General features: G+C 30.7%; 4 protein-coding genes across 4 annotated transcripts; 2 read left to right on the top strand and 2 right to left on the bottom strand.

The window, feature by feature from the left end:
* The first annotated feature begins 2,184 nt into the window (after positions 1 to 2,184).
* Positions 2,185 to 4,173, top strand: LOC17876284 (BOI-related E3 ubiquitin-protein ligase 1). The gene is made up of 4 exons (XM_023783126.1): positions 2,185 to 2,525; positions 2,618 to 2,688; positions 2,769 to 3,052; positions 3,422 to 4,173. The coding sequence occupies exons 1-4, from the start codon at positions 2,476 to 2,478 to the stop codon at positions 3,956 to 3,958; spliced, it is 942 nt and encodes a 313-aa protein (XP_023638894.1). The 5' UTR covers positions 2,185 to 2,475; the 3' UTR covers positions 3,959 to 4,173.
* Positions 4,174 to 12,156: 7,983 nt separating this feature from the next.
* On the top strand, positions 12,157 to 13,452 carry LOC17876513. The gene is made up of 2 exons (XM_006281130.2): positions 12,157 to 12,565; positions 12,824 to 13,452. Exons 1-2 carry the CDS (start codon positions 12,225 to 12,227, stop codon positions 13,014 to 13,016), a joined length of 534 nt encoding a protein of 177 aa, XP_006281192.1. The 5' UTR covers positions 12,157 to 12,224; the 3' UTR covers positions 13,017 to 13,452.
* Positions 13,453 to 14,350: 898 nt separating this feature from the next.
* On the bottom strand, positions 14,351 to 16,990 carry LOC17876940 (probable serine/threonine-protein kinase PBL19). The gene is made up of 4 exons (XM_006280479.2): positions 16,172 to 16,990; positions 15,537 to 15,788; positions 15,158 to 15,280; positions 14,351 to 14,926 (listed from the first exon to the last, which is right to left on the bottom strand). The coding sequence occupies exons 1-4, from the start codon at positions 16,571 to 16,573 to the stop codon at positions 14,453 to 14,455; spliced, it is 1,251 nt and encodes a 416-aa protein (XP_006280541.1). The 5' UTR covers positions 16,574 to 16,990; the 3' UTR covers positions 14,351 to 14,452.
* A 1,182-nt stretch (positions 16,991 to 18,172) lies between these two features.
* On the bottom strand, positions 18,173 to 18,493 carry LOC17875818 (putative defensin-like protein 126). Its single transcript, XM_006281397.1, has 2 exons — positions 18,448 to 18,493; positions 18,173 to 18,351 (listed from the first exon to the last, which is right to left on the bottom strand). Exons 1-2 carry the CDS (start codon positions 18,491 to 18,493, stop codon positions 18,173 to 18,175), a joined length of 225 nt encoding a protein of 74 aa, XP_006281459.1.
* Positions 18,494 to 19,907: the final 1,414 nt, after the last annotated feature.

Genomic DNA, 19,907 nt, shown 5'->3' with positions numbered 1-19,907 from the left:
TAGCATACATATGTATAGAACTTGTTGTTATTATCTTCACCAAATTACCCTCACCCTAGATAGTGTTTTTGAAGATGCCTTCATTGCCTTTGTCACATGCACCACCAAAGATATTAAATTTTCAACATCATGTTGGTTTGCTTAAACGTCCAACTTACCAAATGACACACGATCTTTTTTATGTTTTGGTATATATATGTGTTCAAAATATATTTTTTATATATAAATATGTATTATACTAAGTTGTTTATATATTACAAATGAAGGTTTGTTATATAAATATGTAACGAAGGAAGTATGAAAATGAGAAAGTTGGGTGGGGTAAAGAGTGTAAGAGAGATTGAAAAGTGAGGATAACATGTTTTATAGGAAGAGAAGAAATGAATGTTCAAGAAGTTTTATATGCCTCAAGAAATTCACAATTTGGTGTTGGTGGGGCTCCTCTCTAAAGGGCAAAGAACAAAAGTGTGTGTTACATATATGTCTCCATTACTATTTTCAATATTATTTACTTTTATAACAATCACTCTGTTTTGGTCAAATCATCATAGACGATAATAATAGTCCAAAATTCCTAATAGCCATCGTTCTACACTAATCCACAATATATAGACAAAACTGATTTTGATTTTTTGCATTATATATATAGGTTCCTTACTGGCCTAAAGTTCAAAACTAATTAAAACTTTGGAATTGTATTAGGTTAAGTTAAGCAAAGAGCAATGACGACGACCCACCTAATATCTAATATAATATTTTTATGATCGATCATGATTAACTTGCTGGTTATTTTGATAAAACTTGTTGATTATGTTTGATTTAGTTGTTAGGTTTATGAACCATCATGATCCTTTAGACCTTTCTCCATATATCTATCAATACAATACAATACACACATATTATATTGTGTTCGCGCGCAAATGTATATACATATGTCTTTATCATGGAAAAAGTCAGTTACCTGCAATACCATAATTATCTAAAATTCAATCAGATTTAACAGTAAAATTTTAATTATTTACCTAATTTTTTACATTCGTGAATAATAATATGAAGTGTAGTATTTGGTATGTATATAAAAGTTTTGATTTAAGTAAATCTTAACATGGTAAATATAAAAATAGATCAGTTTAAAGAAGAAAAAGAATATTAAAAAAGAAAGAAAAGATGGTGCCGTTTGATTGCATCAAAGCAGCAATGCGAAAACACGACAGAGAGTCTTCTCGAGAGAAAAAGCAAGAAAACACCAAAAAAGATAGGAAAAAACAAAGCTTGAGAGGCACGAAGTTTTAATTTTCTTGAAAAACAAAATAAATATACGACTAATATTGTTAAAAGTATTGTATTTCCTGATTATAAGTACAATTATGTTGTTTTGTTTACGACACAAATCAAATAATATTAGCTCGTCTAATATGCATGCATATATATATGTGATTAAGAACTACTATATGTTTGTTTTATATTAAGAAGGACTAATCCAAAAAAAAAAAAAAGAGCTGAAACTAACTTTCAAACTTCAATGATATGTACTCTACTAAATATGAAGCTTCAGGAATCCTCTTGATGAGCTGAACAGGAGGAGATGAAGACAAGATAATAAAACGAGTTCGAAGAAACCTATAACTAAATGAACATGTTAGAGTAGATTGTATAACTCTTAGCATCAATGTTAGTCCGAGATCAGGGGATACGATGACTCGATGATGCAACATATTGAACAAATAGCTCATTTCACTATGTTGTAGAGAATAGAGAGATGCATCCAACAAGGCTCCACGACCATGTTATTGTTAGCTACCAAGCCATCCAAATATTGTTTAAAAATCCAAAATATATTTTGATTTTGATGTAATGTAAAACCATTAATTTTTTTAACCAAATATTCTTTAACAATCAATTTGGATTTTATACTCAAAAGTCAAAACATAGAAAATATTTTACAATTTAATTCACTAAAACAAAACTGCTAATATTGACGAATCGATACGCGTATAGTATATGGATCTACAAAAAAAAAAACGAAATATCCGTTTCCATTTTTGAAAAAAAAGTAAAGTAAAAGTAAATAAAATCAGTAGATGTGATTCAAATATTCAACATTTTGAGAGTTGATAATTATAATAAATGAGAATCATGCTTACTATGTGCATATAATAGAGCCACTTATATTAAATTCCCTCTTTGCCTTGAGAAAAAAAAAAAAACTTGCCAATCCCATTCATCTTCCTCTCCCTCTCTTCATCATCTTCACCATTTATTTTTCTTTAGAATCCCGAGGCAATAAGTTTCTTTACAATCTTTTATCATCATCACCACGGCACCATGTCCTATACAACATCCGTAGTACATGTACATATAATCTTTTGTCTGATTTAAGACAATACTCAGAGATTCCCATCAAGAAAGAAGAAGCTTCCTTCTCTCTTTCTTTTTTTTTTCTTTTTCTTGATTTGTCTGTCTCTGTTCTTGTTCATGGCGGTCCAAGCTCATCACCATCCTTCTACTCTCTTCTTCCTCAACAGGTCCTCTCTCTCTCTCTATGTATTGTATTATCTTTCACTGTGTTGATGTATATATGTATTCATATATGTGTGTGATGTTTCGATTTTCTCAGAAACGGACAAGAAGGGAATGATTGTTCGAATCAGCCGCAGCAAAAATCTCAGTTTCACTCAATCAACGCCGGTTTGTTTTCCTTAATCTCCTAACCGATCGATTAAATCGGTTTTAGTTATCTGACCGGGTGATTCTTTGTTTGAAAACAGGGGTTGATTCAAGAAAGAGAGCGAGAGAAGTTTCGTCGGTGATTGATTTAGAAGAAGATATCACGGCGACTGCTCCGATGAACCCTCCGCCGCAAACTCCGCCGCAAGTTATGGGACGTCGACACAATCCTAATGTAGGAGTATCAACCGGTCTACGTTTGTCTCGTGAACACTCGTCTCAGAATCAAGAACAACGGTTTTCTTCTTTTCCGATGGTTACCGGAGATTTCGCCGGAGAAATCAAAAGCCAAACGGACGAATTAAATAGATTTCTTCAAATCCAGGTGACTATATTTTTTTATTCAAAAAATTATCCAAACAAAAAAAACATAAGTTTTTGAAATTCAAAAAATTATTATCTATACACTTGAAATTTTCCAAATACTTGTTACTTATTAGAACAAAAAACTTAATAAAATGGTAATGGTTGCGTTTTTTATAATTTTGTTTGGTAATTTTTCCTTTTTGTAAACGAAAACATAGAAACGAGGAATTTTAAAAATAATTTATAAAGCAATTTATTAATTTTTTGGAATTTTGTTTGATAATAATACTATAAACCAAACATAAAATGTCTTCATTTTAAAATACGATAAATTATTTTTATTTTTGTCCAAATTTTATCGAGTTTTTTTCTTCTTTTTAAAAAATAGGGAGAGCAGCTGAGGTGCATGTTAGCGGAGAACAATGAGAGGCACTATCGTGAGCTGCTGAGAACAACGGAAGAATCAGTTAGGCGGAGATTAAGAGAGAAAGAAACGGAGATCGAGAAAGCCACGCGTCGTCACGCCGAGCTAGAAGCACGTGCGGCTCAGATCGAAACAGAGTCACGTGCCTGGCAGGTGAGAGCTGCTGCGAGAGAAGCCGAAGCGACGTCGTTACAAGCTCAATTGCAGCAAGCCGTAGTAGCAGCTCACCACCACCGTGGCGGAGTTATCACGACGGCGGAACAAAATTCAGGAAGCGAAGACGGTGTGGATGAAGCCGAAGACGCCGAATCGGCTTACGTGGATCCCGATCGGTGCGAAATGATCGGACCGGGGTGTAGGATTTGCTGGCGGCGGTCGGCGACGGTGTTGGCTTTGCCGTGTCGTCATTTGGTTCTGTGTAAAGGATGCGACGGCTCCGTACGAGTTTGTCCGCTTTGCCTTAGCACGAAGAACTCGAGCGTGGAGGTTTTTTATTCTTGATGGGCCGTCCATTATTTAATGGGCTTATCAGGCTCAGTAAATTGGCATTTTTATTTTAAAAAAAAAACTAAAAAACTATATTCTATATTAATTAAATTTATCATCATTTATATATAAAAAGTATACTGTTGAGTTGAGAGGTTTTTTATGTACATAGCCACATGCAGTGGTCTTTTCTTAATAATTTTTTTACGTAGAAAATCATAATAAATTAATCTTGACCATTTGTTTTTTTGTTTTGTTTTGAACACATGGTTTCTATCTATACTATTTGATGATTTGTGAATAATTAACCAAACATTTAGTAATGTTTTTGTGAGGTTATAGTATTTTGGAGTATAATTAGGAATATGATCTAGGGTTTTTGATTTTTTTTATATATTTTTGTATGGTTATAGACTTGTAATAATTGAAGTATTATTAGGAATTTCAAATATTCTAATATCCCCCTGATCACACTAATCTATCACCATGCATAAACCTTTGCTATGTCAATTTGTTTCTATAAATTTTTAATAATAGACACACAAAAAAAGAGTAGAATCTATATATTCATATAAACCCTATGAGAGAATAAAATAACTTTTTTTATATAAAAAAACAGTAGTTTCTGAAATGCTTTCTCCAAAGCCACTGCGTATATGCTTTTTCTAGTCCTTTTCATGAGATGTAAATTCAATTTCGGAAGAAGAAAACGAATAATAGTGAGAAAACTCGTGACTTCTCCACATAGTGCCATAGCCAATTTAGCCATATACGACCTACAAGTCTATACGCTCATTTCATGCCTATTTTTCAAACTAATCATAGTCCCAATTTCACCATTTCATTTGAAAGTGTCATACAAGTTGTTCGTACCTATAACTTTTCATTTTTTCTTCGATATATATCTTGAGAAACTAGTGGTGCATGCAATCACGATCGGGAAGAAACTAGGTGTAGAAGAGATATACATACATACTGGTGAATCAAGAATAATAATAATAATAAACATGAGTGTTCGAAAACTAAACATGCGTTGTAATTAGATAGACATATCTAGACTTTAACGAACAAAAGTAGATTTTGTTCACATTTTAAAATGATATTAAGTCAGTAGTAGTAAACATGAAACTGCTTTTAACTTAAATCAAGGAAAGTGGAAAACCAACTCATACCTGCAAAAATAAGAAAACCAAAAGGTAAATTATATTATTCCATTTCATATCTCTCTTGACTACCCAAAGTATGCTAATTCCTTCAAAGTTAGTTATATATTTGGAGCTTAGATATAATGCTCTATTTATAACAAAGGTGTGCTCATATATTATGCCTCTATATCTTCAACCTTTTTCTATATAAATATTTTATTTACTTTACCTATATTTTCCTGATATGACTTATGTGATTGTCTTTATTTGTTTTTTACGTTATGAAGGTTCGGGTTCATACTGTAGTTTTTGAGATCGATCTTTAATTAAAATATGTGTTTGATCCATAAACATAAATGATAAACTACTAGAAACGAGATTAGAACTAACATTATTGTAATAGCTGATCATCTTTAAATAGTTGAGCTAACCGTGTTTAAATAAACTAATAAAGTGAGTTTTACGTAAAATTTATTTACTTAACTTATTCAAAACAAGAATCATATCATCTGAAATTGATGTACACATACAATAAGACAAGTAATTAACAAGCAGGTTATTAGAATGCTTGCTAGCTGTCTTATTATTATTTCATGTTTTATTGAAATTTGGTAAGCGATTTTATCGATTATCATATCGAATGCTGTATTTATCATGTTTTAAACCGTAGTGTTTTCTTTTTTTTTTGGCTCAAAATTTGTCAATAATGACAGCATGATCAAACATTCAAACATGATTGACCCAAACAAAACAAAAGAAATAGTAAATTAAAACATTTTAAAGAATGTAGTGATATGGAACACACTATATATTAGAGGGTCCATGAGATAAGACAATGATGCAAAGATTAAGAGGAACAGTTCGATCTGAAATTCGTAATTGTGTTATATTAAATTAAGGAGAAAAAGAAGAAATAAACCAATGCTTTGATATATTCCAAGTTTGGTGAGACAATTATCTTTATGAGTTGCATCGATAGACTTTTAAATTTCACGTGACAATAATGCAATATAACTACATATCTGTGACACAAAACGAAACAATACAATATTCAACATGATGTGGCGTTTGAGTGCATTATTCGTATACATCTCGAAAACAAAACACATTTACTTGATATGACGAGCCAAAGCAAAATATATATTAAAAAATGCATGATTTAATAATAAAAAATTATCTCCTAGTTTACATGAAAATGAGAATTATGAATTAAATATATTTAATTTTAAAAAATATATATTTTCTGTTTATGAATTATAAATATTTTCTCCTAGCTTAATAATAATGATAATAAGAACGATGATTTGAACCCTAATGACAAGTTTGTAGTTTGATTCATATTAAACTGAAGATGTGTTAAGTTTGGTTTGCTTTTTTGTAATTTAGCAATCTAAAAATTATATTAGAACTAAAATTTTCGATGAAAAGGTATGTTAATTATGAGATATATACTTATATGTAAATCTAAAATCAAAAGTGACACCTCTAACGATAAAATGACATAATGTTGGGCCTATTATGGGCTTATATCTTATATCGGAAAAGTTGAGGAAAATAGAAAACATGTAGCCGAGATATTAACAAAACTAGCCCAATTTTATTTTATTGGACACCTTTTTTTTTTGGGTTATATGAACAGAGAGTGTCGTTTAAAATAACCTTAAAACACTTCGATTGTTAAAACTTCACAAGAGTTTTTGGTTCACGTTGTTCCGTTGGGCCACGAACGAACCATATAATACGTTTCCCCAAATTAATAATGGTCAAAAAAGTTACTTCACTCAAGTTTCTCACCATGAAATTTAACAATTTGACCCATTCTATAAAAGTTAAAACAACACGAATCTAGTGATTTGATTATTCATTTTTCCGTGATGTTTGAAGTTTGTCACAAATGCACATTATAGCTAATAATAATATGTTTTTGCTAACCACTCTTGGTTGATACAAAACCCAAAAGTTGTTGCATAGGTTTATTTTGCTTTATGCAACCTAATATTAGGGAATCTCCCGTAGAGTAAGCGTGTACTTGGATTTATCAATTTTGACAAAAACATTTACCCAATTAAAAAAAACCCGACAACCATATTTCAAAAAGTTTTATTACCATTTACCAAATGAAATTAATAACATTAAAGTCATAAAAACGTTTATAAAGATTATGAATATAAACCAAAAACTAAATAGATTACTATTCAAATTGTTAAAGAAACTAAATTTACACCAGAAAGAAAAAATAATAATTTAAAATTATGAACCTTTTTTTTTATGGTTTTAATCTACGTACATGAACCTTTTTTGCTACAAGAACCTTTTGATTATTAATCAGAATTTAATTTACGACAAAAAAAAAATCAGAATTTAATCTCAATTATTATAAATTCTCTAATGAGAGGTTATATAATTATGCAAAATGGGAAAGAACAAACTATCAATTTGTTGGCGAAATTTGTACTTCAAACTTGCCCGATTCGGTGAATGTGGGGACGAAAGAATCAGTTTTACAATCGGACGGTCACAAAATTGCTCAAAACGTTTTATAATTATAATGACCGTCAGATAGTGAAAACAACAGATTCATTGGTGGAAGCATAGCAAAATCCTAGATCGGTTGGTTTGGGTCTTACGTGTCACGATTTCACATGCCTTGGTTTTACACGTGTACTTTAGACATCCAACATCTGAGGACAACGTATGTAATATGCCATTATTATATATTTTTTTCGTGTAATAAAGTATATATCGACTTGTTACGTCGGTCTAAAACTATTTCCAAGAGATATTATATCATAGGAATCAAAAGTGATAGGCATGGTTTTTTAATTCTTGACAAAATTGTTTGGTGAACCTTTTGTTTTTGGTTAACTTGATTTTCTTTTGTTAAATTGGTGAACTTACTTTCTTATAAACAACTAAATCATCCCATCATATATATTATCAATTTTTTTCCAGCAAACCAGACTTTTATTAATTGTAAAGAGTAACTATACTATAATTATCGTAGCACACTGCACACACAACTATTCAGGCAAAATGTATAGATATTTTCAAATGATTTTGTGCATATGCTTAGTAAATAAATATGTTATGTATCTGAAGATACAATTTAGCATAATAGTGTATCACGATTATAAGTAATAAAGTAGCTAGTATTTATTTCATTTATGGGTTCACCACTATATGTTTCACACATGTTTTGACTCTCCATCTACTAGCAAGATATTATTTTTTTCCTTATGCTAAGTAAGGTAAGAACATCTAAAATTGAGAAAGTAGGTTCAACCAGTATTATATAATGTTCTTCTTCTTAGTAACAAAAGTCTTGCAACATTTTTTTAAAAAATATTTAATATTGCGAAGGAAAAGTAAGAATAGTCTATATAGCTAGGGGCGATGGATTCCCGGGACATGCCCGGCAAAGAGGAGTGGTTGATGAAATAAACAAAACCTCGTAAGCACTTTTGACCCTTTTTATAACAATATAGATTTCTTCCTTATTTTAGTTGCTTAGGTGAAAAAATCTAGTAGCTAGAGAGAATAGAGAAGCTTTCATTATTGGCTATGACATCACCATGTTGACAAACTCATACACAAAAAGCTTACACACGAGTCTGTTTAATAGGTGTGTATGATTCAAATTAAAGTAAATATAAACTCCTATAAGGTAAGCTTAATTATGAAGCACTTTAACTTTCCTTGTAACGAATATATATCAACCACTATAGTAGATATAACTAATTTATTGATCTCACGAAATCATCGAGACACTACTACTACTACTAGTAATAATAATAGTGGTTCAACGGATCAAACAAATAAGTCGAGGCAAATGCAGAGGCAAGAGAGTAAATACGAACTTCAAGTCTTCAAGATATGAGTGGACCCATACAATACCCTATACGGGTTTGGGCGGTGAGTACACGTCATGTAGTGTGAGAAAGTTACCATCATATTTTCTATCTTTTTTTTATTTTTTTTGGAAAAGACAAGAGAGGAGAGAATAGTTCAATAGGAATTTGGGGGAAAAAGGTGAATAGGAATGAGAAAGACCGACGTAAGCGAAACGATGATTTTCTTTTCTTCTTTTGTTTGGTTGTGTATGTTGTTGTTTCTTGATTTCAATACTATTATACCACTATAAGGAATATGTTGACATGTTAATAGTAAAAACTATTGGGGTAAAAAAAGAAAATTACTGGTTTGTTTTTGTAACATTTTCAGAAACATAGTTAAGAAACTATATTTATCGTCAATCGGATCCATCAATTAGAATCGAATTATGGGAGAAAACAAGAACAACGTTTTATAAATATTTGAAACTAAAAATAGTATTTTTCTATAATATTTAGTGTTTTTAGTTCGGAGATTGAGACACGAACAAGTGGGTGGTGTGGTATCAGTAAACATCGGAGCCTGATGAAACCTTGCGCAAGTGTGCGACGTCAACTTGATAAAAATAAAATATATATGCTTGCACGTATTCCTTAGCTTGTGGACGTAAGGTGCATCACACTCGAAGCTCCTCCCCTTTCCCAATCAATAAAATCATTATATTACACCATATAGTTTAAAGATTGATGGAACATATGGAAACTCTTCTTTTTCTCCAATGCAATTGCTAACCGGTACTTGTAAATCTATACTATATTAAAATCCAATAATCATATATATATAGGTTAACCACTTGGAAATAAAATAAAAGATCTGTCCAAAAATAGTTTTACTTGAGTGATACTGATACACACACACACATATGCATGTAACGTATAGTAATGGTGTTGACAAGAAAAAAAGAATTGAAATAAATGAGATATTGCGGTGTGTAAGCAAACAATGGTGACGGTGCATGGTTTTGGTGGTGACTGTGATTATTAATGTTGTGGGACTTTAATTAAAGTTCCGTTTGAGAAGGTTGTAACGTTCATACCCAAAAAAAAGCTCCTTAGAGGAGGTATTGTAACGTTCATAATCAAAGAAAGCTCCTTATAAATATCACCATTTTAAGGAGGGAATGTATTTATAAAAAAGGTATAACATGCAAAACTTTTGAAACAATGAAATGACTTTTAGAGAAATTTATAACTAGTGATCGATCATTCACATACATCGAACTCATATCATCGCACCAGCACGTAAGCAACAAGCACCAAGTAGTACTATTAGTAGTTTTTGGTTGTACCTAGCTAGCTCTCTCCTAGACACCAAAGAAGATGCCTCAAAGTCTTCGCTAAAGACGTCACTAAGCTACTCACCCCCACCACGGAAATTCATAAAAGTAGACAATACGACAAGTTTCTTCATTTTCTATTCTCTTGATTCACTACACAAGTATATAAAAATAAACTTGAATTTACCATTTTTGTCGAGTAATATATGAGAAGAAGAAGAGAGACACAAGTAAACACAAAACACAAAGTAGTAGAAGTTAAAAAGTGGTGAGAGAGAGAAAGAGAGTAACGCTCGCTTCCAAAAAACCCCACGCTGGTGGGGTCCATCTGCGAATCCCTATGGTGGTGGGACCCATTCTTTTTAATGGGAACCGTGGTGGAGTATTTTTGTTTATTTACACGTATGGTCCCTGTTGTTATTTTTGTTTATTTACAGTATTGCCGCTATTTTGTTGTTTACTACTTCTTGTAACCTTAAAAACAAAAAAGAAAAGTCCAAAGTTGTTTCTCTTTGGACCGATATGATCACCTATTCACCTTTCTTGTTTACTGTTTCTTGTTATATTACTAAACAAAACAGTGTGTTAAATCAGATTTCATAGCTGTATTTTTAATTCTTCTTATATGAGTTTGTTTCATACTAGTCTTGAAATTGTTTAGCAATAGTAGAAACTCAGTTATTAGTAAAATCCATTTACATCTACTGTTTCAAAATGTATGGTTAGTAAAAACAAAGGGTTATTGGTAAAAAAAATGATATTGTGATTGTAATCTTTAAGTTTTTTTACTGCCTAATGCATATTTCTATTAGAATATTTTGACAGTAAATACTAAATACTAATCTTGTAATGTTTTTTGTTGCTTCCTTCTTGTTTTACACCACCTTTAAAAAAAAAAAAAAAAGGAGTTGCTTCTATTTGGACTGATGTGATCACTTGTTTCTTCACTGTACTTAACAGTAGGTTAAATCACAATTAATAGTTGTATACATATTATTAATTGGTACTACAAAAATTAGCTTGTATAAATTAATATCTTTCAATTATTTATAGGATCCATTTACACCTAATGTTTCAAAAATCTGATTAGTAAAAAAGGATTAGTCCTCTAAACAATAGTAAAAAAAAAATATTTTGTTTCTAATACTGGCATAAATAAAGTTATATAAGTTGAAAGTATGTTTTTTTGGTATCGTGTATATTATATTATTATTATTTAAAAAAACTAGAGACATTTTTATTTAATTAAACATTTTTTTATATGTGATTAGGATTATAGCATTGCTTGTTGTAAAAAAAAAAGGATTATAGCATGGCATTATTTCCTTAAATATTTTTACTATCTAATGTAAATATCCTTTAAGAAAAAATTGTTAAAAAGTTGCAGAATATTTTGACACTCAATACCAATCATAAATTTTTCAAACTTATGTAACATTTTTTTTTTAACGTGTTACTTAAAAATCTAAATGACTAATTTTTACTTTAATAATGTTGTCAAAAGTAAAAGGTTAATAATGGAACTAAAAAGCAAAATGTTCAAAAGTGTTGTACTTTCTACTGTGCTCTCTCTCTCGAAAGTTCCTCTAAAACCCAAAGGACGAGTAAATAAATAAATAAAAATCATTATTTGTAACGCTCTCTCTCTCTCGAGATTATTCCTTTACATGATGTGTCAAATTACATAAAAAAATAAAAGGTTACTTAAATTACTCAAAAAGGAAAAATAACAAAAGTAGTTTTCGATTTCTTGTACTTTCGAAATTGAGCATTTATTAAAAATGAGAGTTTACAAAAAAAGCCAATAGATTCTCCTCTCTTCTCAAAATTCGCCCCTTGTTTCTTTTTTTTTCTCTCTCAATACCAAAAACATCTTTTGCTATAAAATCACTCCCACTTCACACTTTCTTCACATCAACCCACAAAAAACCTCTCTTTCTCTCTCTTTCAAAATCCAGAAAAAACAAAAATGGAGGTTTCATCAACGAGAAAGCCTTATTTCATCGAAGAGGAGGAAGATGATGAGACTTTGGCTTCTTCTTTGTCAGAGATGGAAGCTGGGTTCTCTGGTAACCATCATGGGAGTAACCAGAACGGCGTCGTTTCAAGCCGTTTCTCTTCTTACGCTAGATTGAGCAGTCTCAGGAATCAGAGTTATTACTACAACCAGTACTCTGTTTCGTCTCCGAGATCTGTTGTTTCTGGAAGGTTTCATGACTTCAGATTCGACAACCAACAGCCTCATTTCTTGGATTCTTGTTTCCTCTGTAAGAAACCACTTGGTGATAACAGAGACATCTTCATGTACAGGTAAACACTTTTTAAGATCTACTAACTTCTCCTTCAGATCTGATTCTAGATTTTTCAAAGTTTTCTCTTTTTGGTCGGATTTATGAATACCCATCAAGAAAGTTTTCCTAATTTAATGATTCATCGGTTCTGATTTCAGAATTCCTTTGTTTTGGTTGAAATTATGAAAATTTACAGCAAAGGATAGATTTTTTTGATACACATCTCTTCAATTTTTGTTGATTTTTAAAGTTTTTTTTGGTTTTGTGAATATTGCAGAGGAGACACACCGTTTTGTAGTGAAGAGTGTAGACAAGAGCAGATAGAGAGAGATGAAGCAAAAGAGAAGAAACAGAATCTGTCTTATTCAGTGAAATCAGCAATGAGGAGGAAAGAACAGAGAAGCTCTTCTTCTTCACCAACTAGATCTCGTGATTATGCTTTTCACAATGGAACTGTTGCTGCTGCTTAATTATTATTAAAAAGAAAAATCCAGACTTTGGGGGAAATTATAAAGTATTATATTAGGTTTAAGAAAGAAAATAACGTTAAGAAGCTGGTTTTGGATTCTCTCTTTCGATCTTGAGATCTTTTTAAAAAACTTTAGCTTCAAGTCTTGGGAAAAAAAAACAGAGGAAGCTAAAGATCCTTTCAATTTCTTTTCTTTTTTATGTAAGAAAAAAAAAAGAGTTAGACTTGAAATTTTGGGAAGTATGAGGAAGAAGAGAAATTGTAAATGCCTATGTGAATTTATAATAGTCCATGGCATGTTTTGAGTTAAATTTTCTTTGTGTTTTTTCAGATCTTGCTACTAATTACATCGCTAGAAGGAATATACTGATGTAAAATCGAACTATATGTTGGAACTATGAGAAATATATAAATACGAAAGAAACTATGAGAATAAAGTTTTTTTTTTTGTGATTTGATATAAGATTGAGTGAGAGCATTTGATTCTTTTTGTGGTAAGTTTGGTGAGTTGCGAAAAGTGGAAAATTAAAGGTATAAAGATCTTTTTCCTTCAAATGCTTTTGCTGGTAGTACATTTTTCTTTTCCTTCACGAAATGGTACTAGTACAACTATTACCAAATTAGTTCTCTTTCACATTGTTTCGGTATTTACAATAGTCTTCTTACCAATACATAATTAACTTCATGATTAGATTCCAAACAGCAACTTTGCATTTGCATTTGTCCAAATATATGAACATAGTATTTGTCATCGAAGACTTTGGCTCAAATGGTAAGCTATCATTTAATCGTTATTAAATTTCATTTATAAACACACAAATTACAAAATAGTATACCGATTTCTCTACTAATCTCACAATAAACCAACAAATAGCATGAACCATTAACTTATTAATAATACAGTAAAACCTCTATAAATTAATAATGTTGGGACCATGAAAATCTATTAATTTATAGAGGTATTAATTTATCGATAAATTAATAATTATTAATTTATAGAGAGATATTCCTAATTTGGAAAATATTTTCAAAACAATATTTAAAAATAAGATTTAATCATGATAATTAGTATTTTATATAATAAATTACAAATAAAATAATAATTATTATGTATTAAAATAGAATGCTAACTATTTTTCATATAGTAAAATATTAGAAATAAAATCTAACAAAAACTAATATGTCTATATATACATATATTTTGAAAATTTTACCTAATTATTAATTTATAATATTGATGGGACCATATATTTACAAAGGATTTTCAAAAAATTATTATCTTATTATTTTATCGAAATATGTCTAAAATTACACTGGTCCCAACTTGGGACCGGATAAATTTATTAATTTATAGAGATTATTAATTTATCGAGTATTAATTTATAGAGGTTTTACTGTATATATGTAAACCTCTAACACTAACAACTCCTCTCAAAATCATCCTCTAACACTAACACCTCCTCTCATACTTCGTTTCACAGGTTCTGCAACTTGTCTCCTCCTCACCTGATTACTTTCCTTAGTTGTAGTCATAGCAATCGGGTAATCTTCATTATCGGTTTCTTCGATGATCTTTTTCAATCTTTCCACTATAACTTCCATCGTGGGTCGTTCTTTATCGTTCTTTTTTAGACAAAGATCAGCAAGTTTAGCCAAACTCCTAGCTCCAGCAGCTGGATAATTGTTTCGTAGCCTAGGGTCAATGACCATGCTAAAGCGTTGACTATCAGCAGGGTACTCTTTGACCCAATCCAATAGCCTTTGTTCAGCTACTGGCTTGTTCCTCTCAATCGTTCGGCGACCAGTTATGATCTCGTAAAGCACAACACCGAAGCTATAGACATCACTCTTTAAGCGAAGATGACCAGTTTGCACGTATTCTGGAGCTGCATAGCCGTGTGTACCAACTTTCTGTACATAGAACGAAGAAGAAGACATGTTATTGAACTTTGAAGAGATTCATCACCTTAAACTACGAGTGAGCTTATACTGTATGTCAGACCAAACTGAATTTGTTAAACCACAACCAAAACTTCTCTATCATTCTATCAACCAATTGTTTTCTTACTAATTTAACTGAAATAGCCAAATACACACCACTCAAACAACAACATAAGTAACCGAGAAGTTTTCAATACTTACTGCGGTTGTGACATGAGTATTGTCTCCCTCAGGTCCTTCTCTAGCAAGCCCAAAGTCCGATAATTTGGGACAGAATTGATCGTCTAAGAGAACATTAGACGATTTGAAATCTCTATATATAACCTGCAACCAAATAAACAAGACATGATCATCCAATACATTCATTAAACACACTTTCTGACAAATTGGCGAAACTCAAACCTATATATCATCCCCAACAGATCAAAAACACAGTTCCCAGAATGTCTCAATCCTAATCTACTAATCTTGGCTACAAACACAGCTTAATGTATAACACTGTGCCTGTCCTAAAATATCAAGAACAATCAAAAGCATCTCTCTAAAACCAGATTTCCTCTGATAGATTTGAAACTTTTACCTTAAGGTCATGTAAATAAGCCAATCCTTCAGCCGCACCAAGCATGACCTCAAGTCTTCTTTTCCACGGTAATGTGCGTGATCCACGGGTGAAGAGATGGTCCTCTAAACTTTGATTTGACATGTACTCATAAACCAAAAGCCTCTCGATCCCGGTCTCCCCATCCTCTGAGCAATAACCTATGAGTTTCACAACGTTCTGATGATTCACTACCCCTAGAAACTGAACCTCTGCTAGCCATTGCTTGTGACCCTAACAACACACATAGAAGAGAAAATTCAAAACGTGTAAAGAAAATTTCAGAATTGACATTCAAGAAACAGAGTGACATTGTTGACTTAATAAATGCATCAATTGACTTGCACCTAGTCTAAATCTTTATTTCACGATCATGAAATTTCTTCAGTTCTACTTTTAAAACAAGTGCCGAATTTTGATTTTTCTTCATCATTGCATCAATCTAGTCTTCTATTTCACTATTCTAAAAAGCTCTTTTTTTCCCCCAAAATTTTATATCAAAGCAAGTTTGAAGAGAATCTCTTAGCTTTAACTAATTGCTTAATAATCTCCTAAACGATTAGATTAGCAAAAGAGAAAAACAGAGACAAGACAAGAAAACCTGTTGAATTGATTACCTGTAAACCTTGTCGATTGAGTTTCTTAATGGCGACGACAAGTGGACGATCAGAATCTCCTCCAGAAGCCAAAATCTTACCTTTATAAACACTACCAAATCCACCTTCACCGATCTTAAGCTTTCTGGTAAACCCATAAGTAGCTCTACTGAGTTCTTCGTAAGTGAAAACCCTAAGGTTTTGTTCTCTCACCGAATACAAATCTTTGATACTTCTTGGAGAAGGCAAAGATCTCGGCGTCTGGAGATTGAAGGACAACGTATCAGTTCGGTTCGTCAGTTCTGGAGCTGAGTTTTGGGACAATTCTTTACCTTTCCTTCTGTTCTTTTTCTTCTTGTTGTTGTCTTTCTCTTTCTGTTGATTTCTGGGTTTCTTTGATTTGAACAGGAACAGACAATTCATGTCTTAAAAGAGAGAAAAGATTGAAACTTCCTGTGAAATTTTGATACTTTTGAGCTGACTAAACCCAAAAAAAAAAATGTACTTCCAAAAAAAGCTTCCCTTTTCCTCAAAACAGAGAAAGATAGATTATTTATGAACAAAAGACAGCTGAAGAAACAAAAGAATGGTTTGTGTTTTTGAGGATAGAGGTCAGAGTAAAGAATTGATGAGGTGTGTCTGTATGAACACAGATCTATTTAACAGCTTCAGGAGAAAGAGAATTTTCCTAGAAAATAGAGGAAAAAGACAACATTAAAAAGCCAAAGAGATGGATGATGAGTAGAGTAACAAGACTCTCTCTCTTTCTATCTATCTTCGTCGAGAGAGAAAGAAAAAAAAAATGAATTCTTTAGATGGGAAAAAGACACAAAACGTTACGCCATTGCTTTAAAAGATAAAGGAGATTAGAGAAGAAGAGAAGAAGAGAAGAAATCGCGTTTTTTTTAACAAGAAAACAGAAGAAATCGCGTCCGTACGGATCACTCGTAGAAAAGTATGTGTGAATGGAAAAAGAAAGAGAGATTTTTAATGATCAATGGGGACAAATGGACTACACCAAGACTTTGTCTTCCATACTCAATTACTCATACAATTCTTAAAAGGCTCTGCATTTTAAAATTGTATGTGTAATTTAGTACTGATCTTTTGGAATTTTCGAATGAATTTAACATTTCATACTCGTTTTATTTTAGAAATTATGGAATATGTAACTCAATATCATAGATGAATACAAAAAAATAAGGCTAGCAACTATATTCTGGTTTAAAATTTAGTTAACGAAAAATGTTTAATTTTTTTTTCTCTCGACTAAACTTTGAACAAAATTGAGACTATTATTTTTACCAAACAAAAAAGTGAGACTATTTTAATCGGTCTCCATAAAAGAAGGAACATAGTTGAGTCTATAGATGAACAACATAACTTGCTACGTAATCAGTCCTATAATCTCTTAAAAAAGTTCGTAATTTTTTAATAAAATTTGACAGAAGGAATACATTTGAAAAATGGTATTGAAAAAGAGTATTTTTGAAATTCTCCCAAATAGATTAAACCATTTAAATATCTATTTTTTTATTTCATATTATGTTTATCTTGTGTAATTATTTTATTCATCTGCTACTTTAAATATATAATTTTATACAAATATATGTGTGGATTAAACTAAAAAAATAGTGATATATTATATTTATTAATATGTATACCATGGTGGTTTAAAAGATTCTAATATAAATGATGATGATGTGAATTCATAAAAATATATATATAAACTAATATATATCAGGGTAATTTTTGTATTTTTGAAAAAATATTCTTGTAAGTTGGTACATATTTTTGCTATGAAGTTTATTTTTTCGACTAACATTTCAATTTCCAATGAGTGACTTTTGATTGTTTGGGTTAAGTTCGGATCACATTTCATTTTTTCGTAAAATCGGAATGGATTACAAGAAGTTTTTCAGAATAATGATCTATATGATTTTTTTTTGTATAATCGGAATGTAGTACAAGAGTTCTTGTGTTGATGATGATCTATAAATTTCAAAATAACGCATGAAAAATTCAAGAAATGCAACGAAAGTTGCAAAGGCATATTAAGCCTCGATCAGTCGCAACACACTTGCCCATTCCTTTCAATATTTGTAAGCACAAAGCGGTACACGAGCCAATACCGCAGCCTACCTCTCCTAAAACCCTATGACACATTCCTTCTTGTCCTTGAATCTCATTCACCATCAATCCTGTCGAAATATGATTAAAAACGTAAAATTTATCAGTTTTCGTGATCATAACGACAATGTTTTATAATAGAATTAGAGATGGTTAAAAAGAAAAACCTAGAATAAGGATGACGTAGACAACAAGAAACGTGAATTTGCTCATTTTTGTAATGATATTTGAAGTCTTCAAAATAAAAAAATAATTAGAGTAGTGGTAGTTTATGATGAAATATCACACACACACACACACACACACACATATATATATATATATATATATATATATATATATATATATATATTATTTAGATACATGCATATATTACAAATTCTTTTCCCCCTTTATGCATATTTCTTACTAAAACATAACCTAGTAGTGGTAGGAAAAAAATAATTTGATGTAAACCTAGTCAATAAGGTAACTTAGAACTTATATATTTTTGGTTAAAGCTTAGATTTTTTTATATAATAAATTTATGATGAATATTGGTAAGTAATTAGACAATTATTGATAAACACATCAACATAGTAATAATCCAAACACTAGAATTTGAATATAGGGATTGTATTCAAAATAGTATTTTAAGTGATTTGTAAAAAAACTATAAATTTTAATAATATAAAATCATGGATTTTAAAAACTCTAATGAAATCCAATGTTATTGAATTAAGATTTTAAAATCTACCTTAAAATCCAATGTTATTGAAAATAGTTTATGAATTTGATTTTTAATGATTTTGAGGAATTTGAGGGAATTTGAAATGATTTCCTTAGTTAAAAAAATACAAAAATCTAATTCTCATGATTTTTTTTCTTTCAACCAAATTTATATTGAAAAGACATTCTCTGATTGGTAATCCACAACTCTCATGATTTTAGGTGGGATTTACAAAGATTTTATAATAAATCATATCAATCTCCCTAAAATCATCAAAATCATGTAAAAACTCACAAAAACTTAAGGGGAGGGGTCTATTCAAAGTAAAATTTAAAGTGATTTGAGTTTTCTTGAGTTTTTAAATGATTTTAATGATTTTTGTAAAATCTTTTCAGAACTCACTTAAAATCATGGGATTTGGATTTTTATATTTTTAACTAAGAAACTCCTCTCAAATCCTTCAAAATCATTGAAAATCAAATCCACAAATCTATATTAACATTTTTTTAAGTACCTTTTGTGTTCTACCCTTTAATTTTGTAATATTTTCATAATTAACCCCTTGCCATTTGATTTTTTTTTTTTTTTTTTTTTTTTTTTCGTCAATAAAATTATATTGAATAATTGTAAAAATCATAATACAATTGGTTTCTTAGCCATGAAGGCGGATACAAGAAATCAGAATAAAAAATAAAAAAATTACAACCATGAGAGGCCAGAAGATGAGCGACTTTATTACAATCTCTTTTACAAAAAAGAAAGGAAATAGAAGTAAATTTTTTGGACCAAGCAATAATATCATGGAAAACAGCTTCAATAGTAATATTATGGTGTTGTCTTTGTAACATTTTAATCAAAAGTTCACTGTCTCCTTCGAAGTACACATGCTTAACACCCCTAATCCAAACTTGTTGGATT

The sequence above is a fragment of the Capsella rubella genome, unplaced genomic scaffold, assembly GCF_000375325.1.
Source record: "Capsella rubella cultivar Monte Gargano unplaced genomic scaffold, Caprub1_0 scaffold_8, whole genome shotgun sequence".
Lineage (NCBI taxonomy): Eukaryota > Viridiplantae > Streptophyta > Magnoliopsida > Brassicales > Brassicaceae > Capsella > Capsella rubella.
The sequence above is the reverse complement of the archived record's forward strand: the minus strand, read 5'-3'. Positions and strand labels throughout refer to the sequence as shown.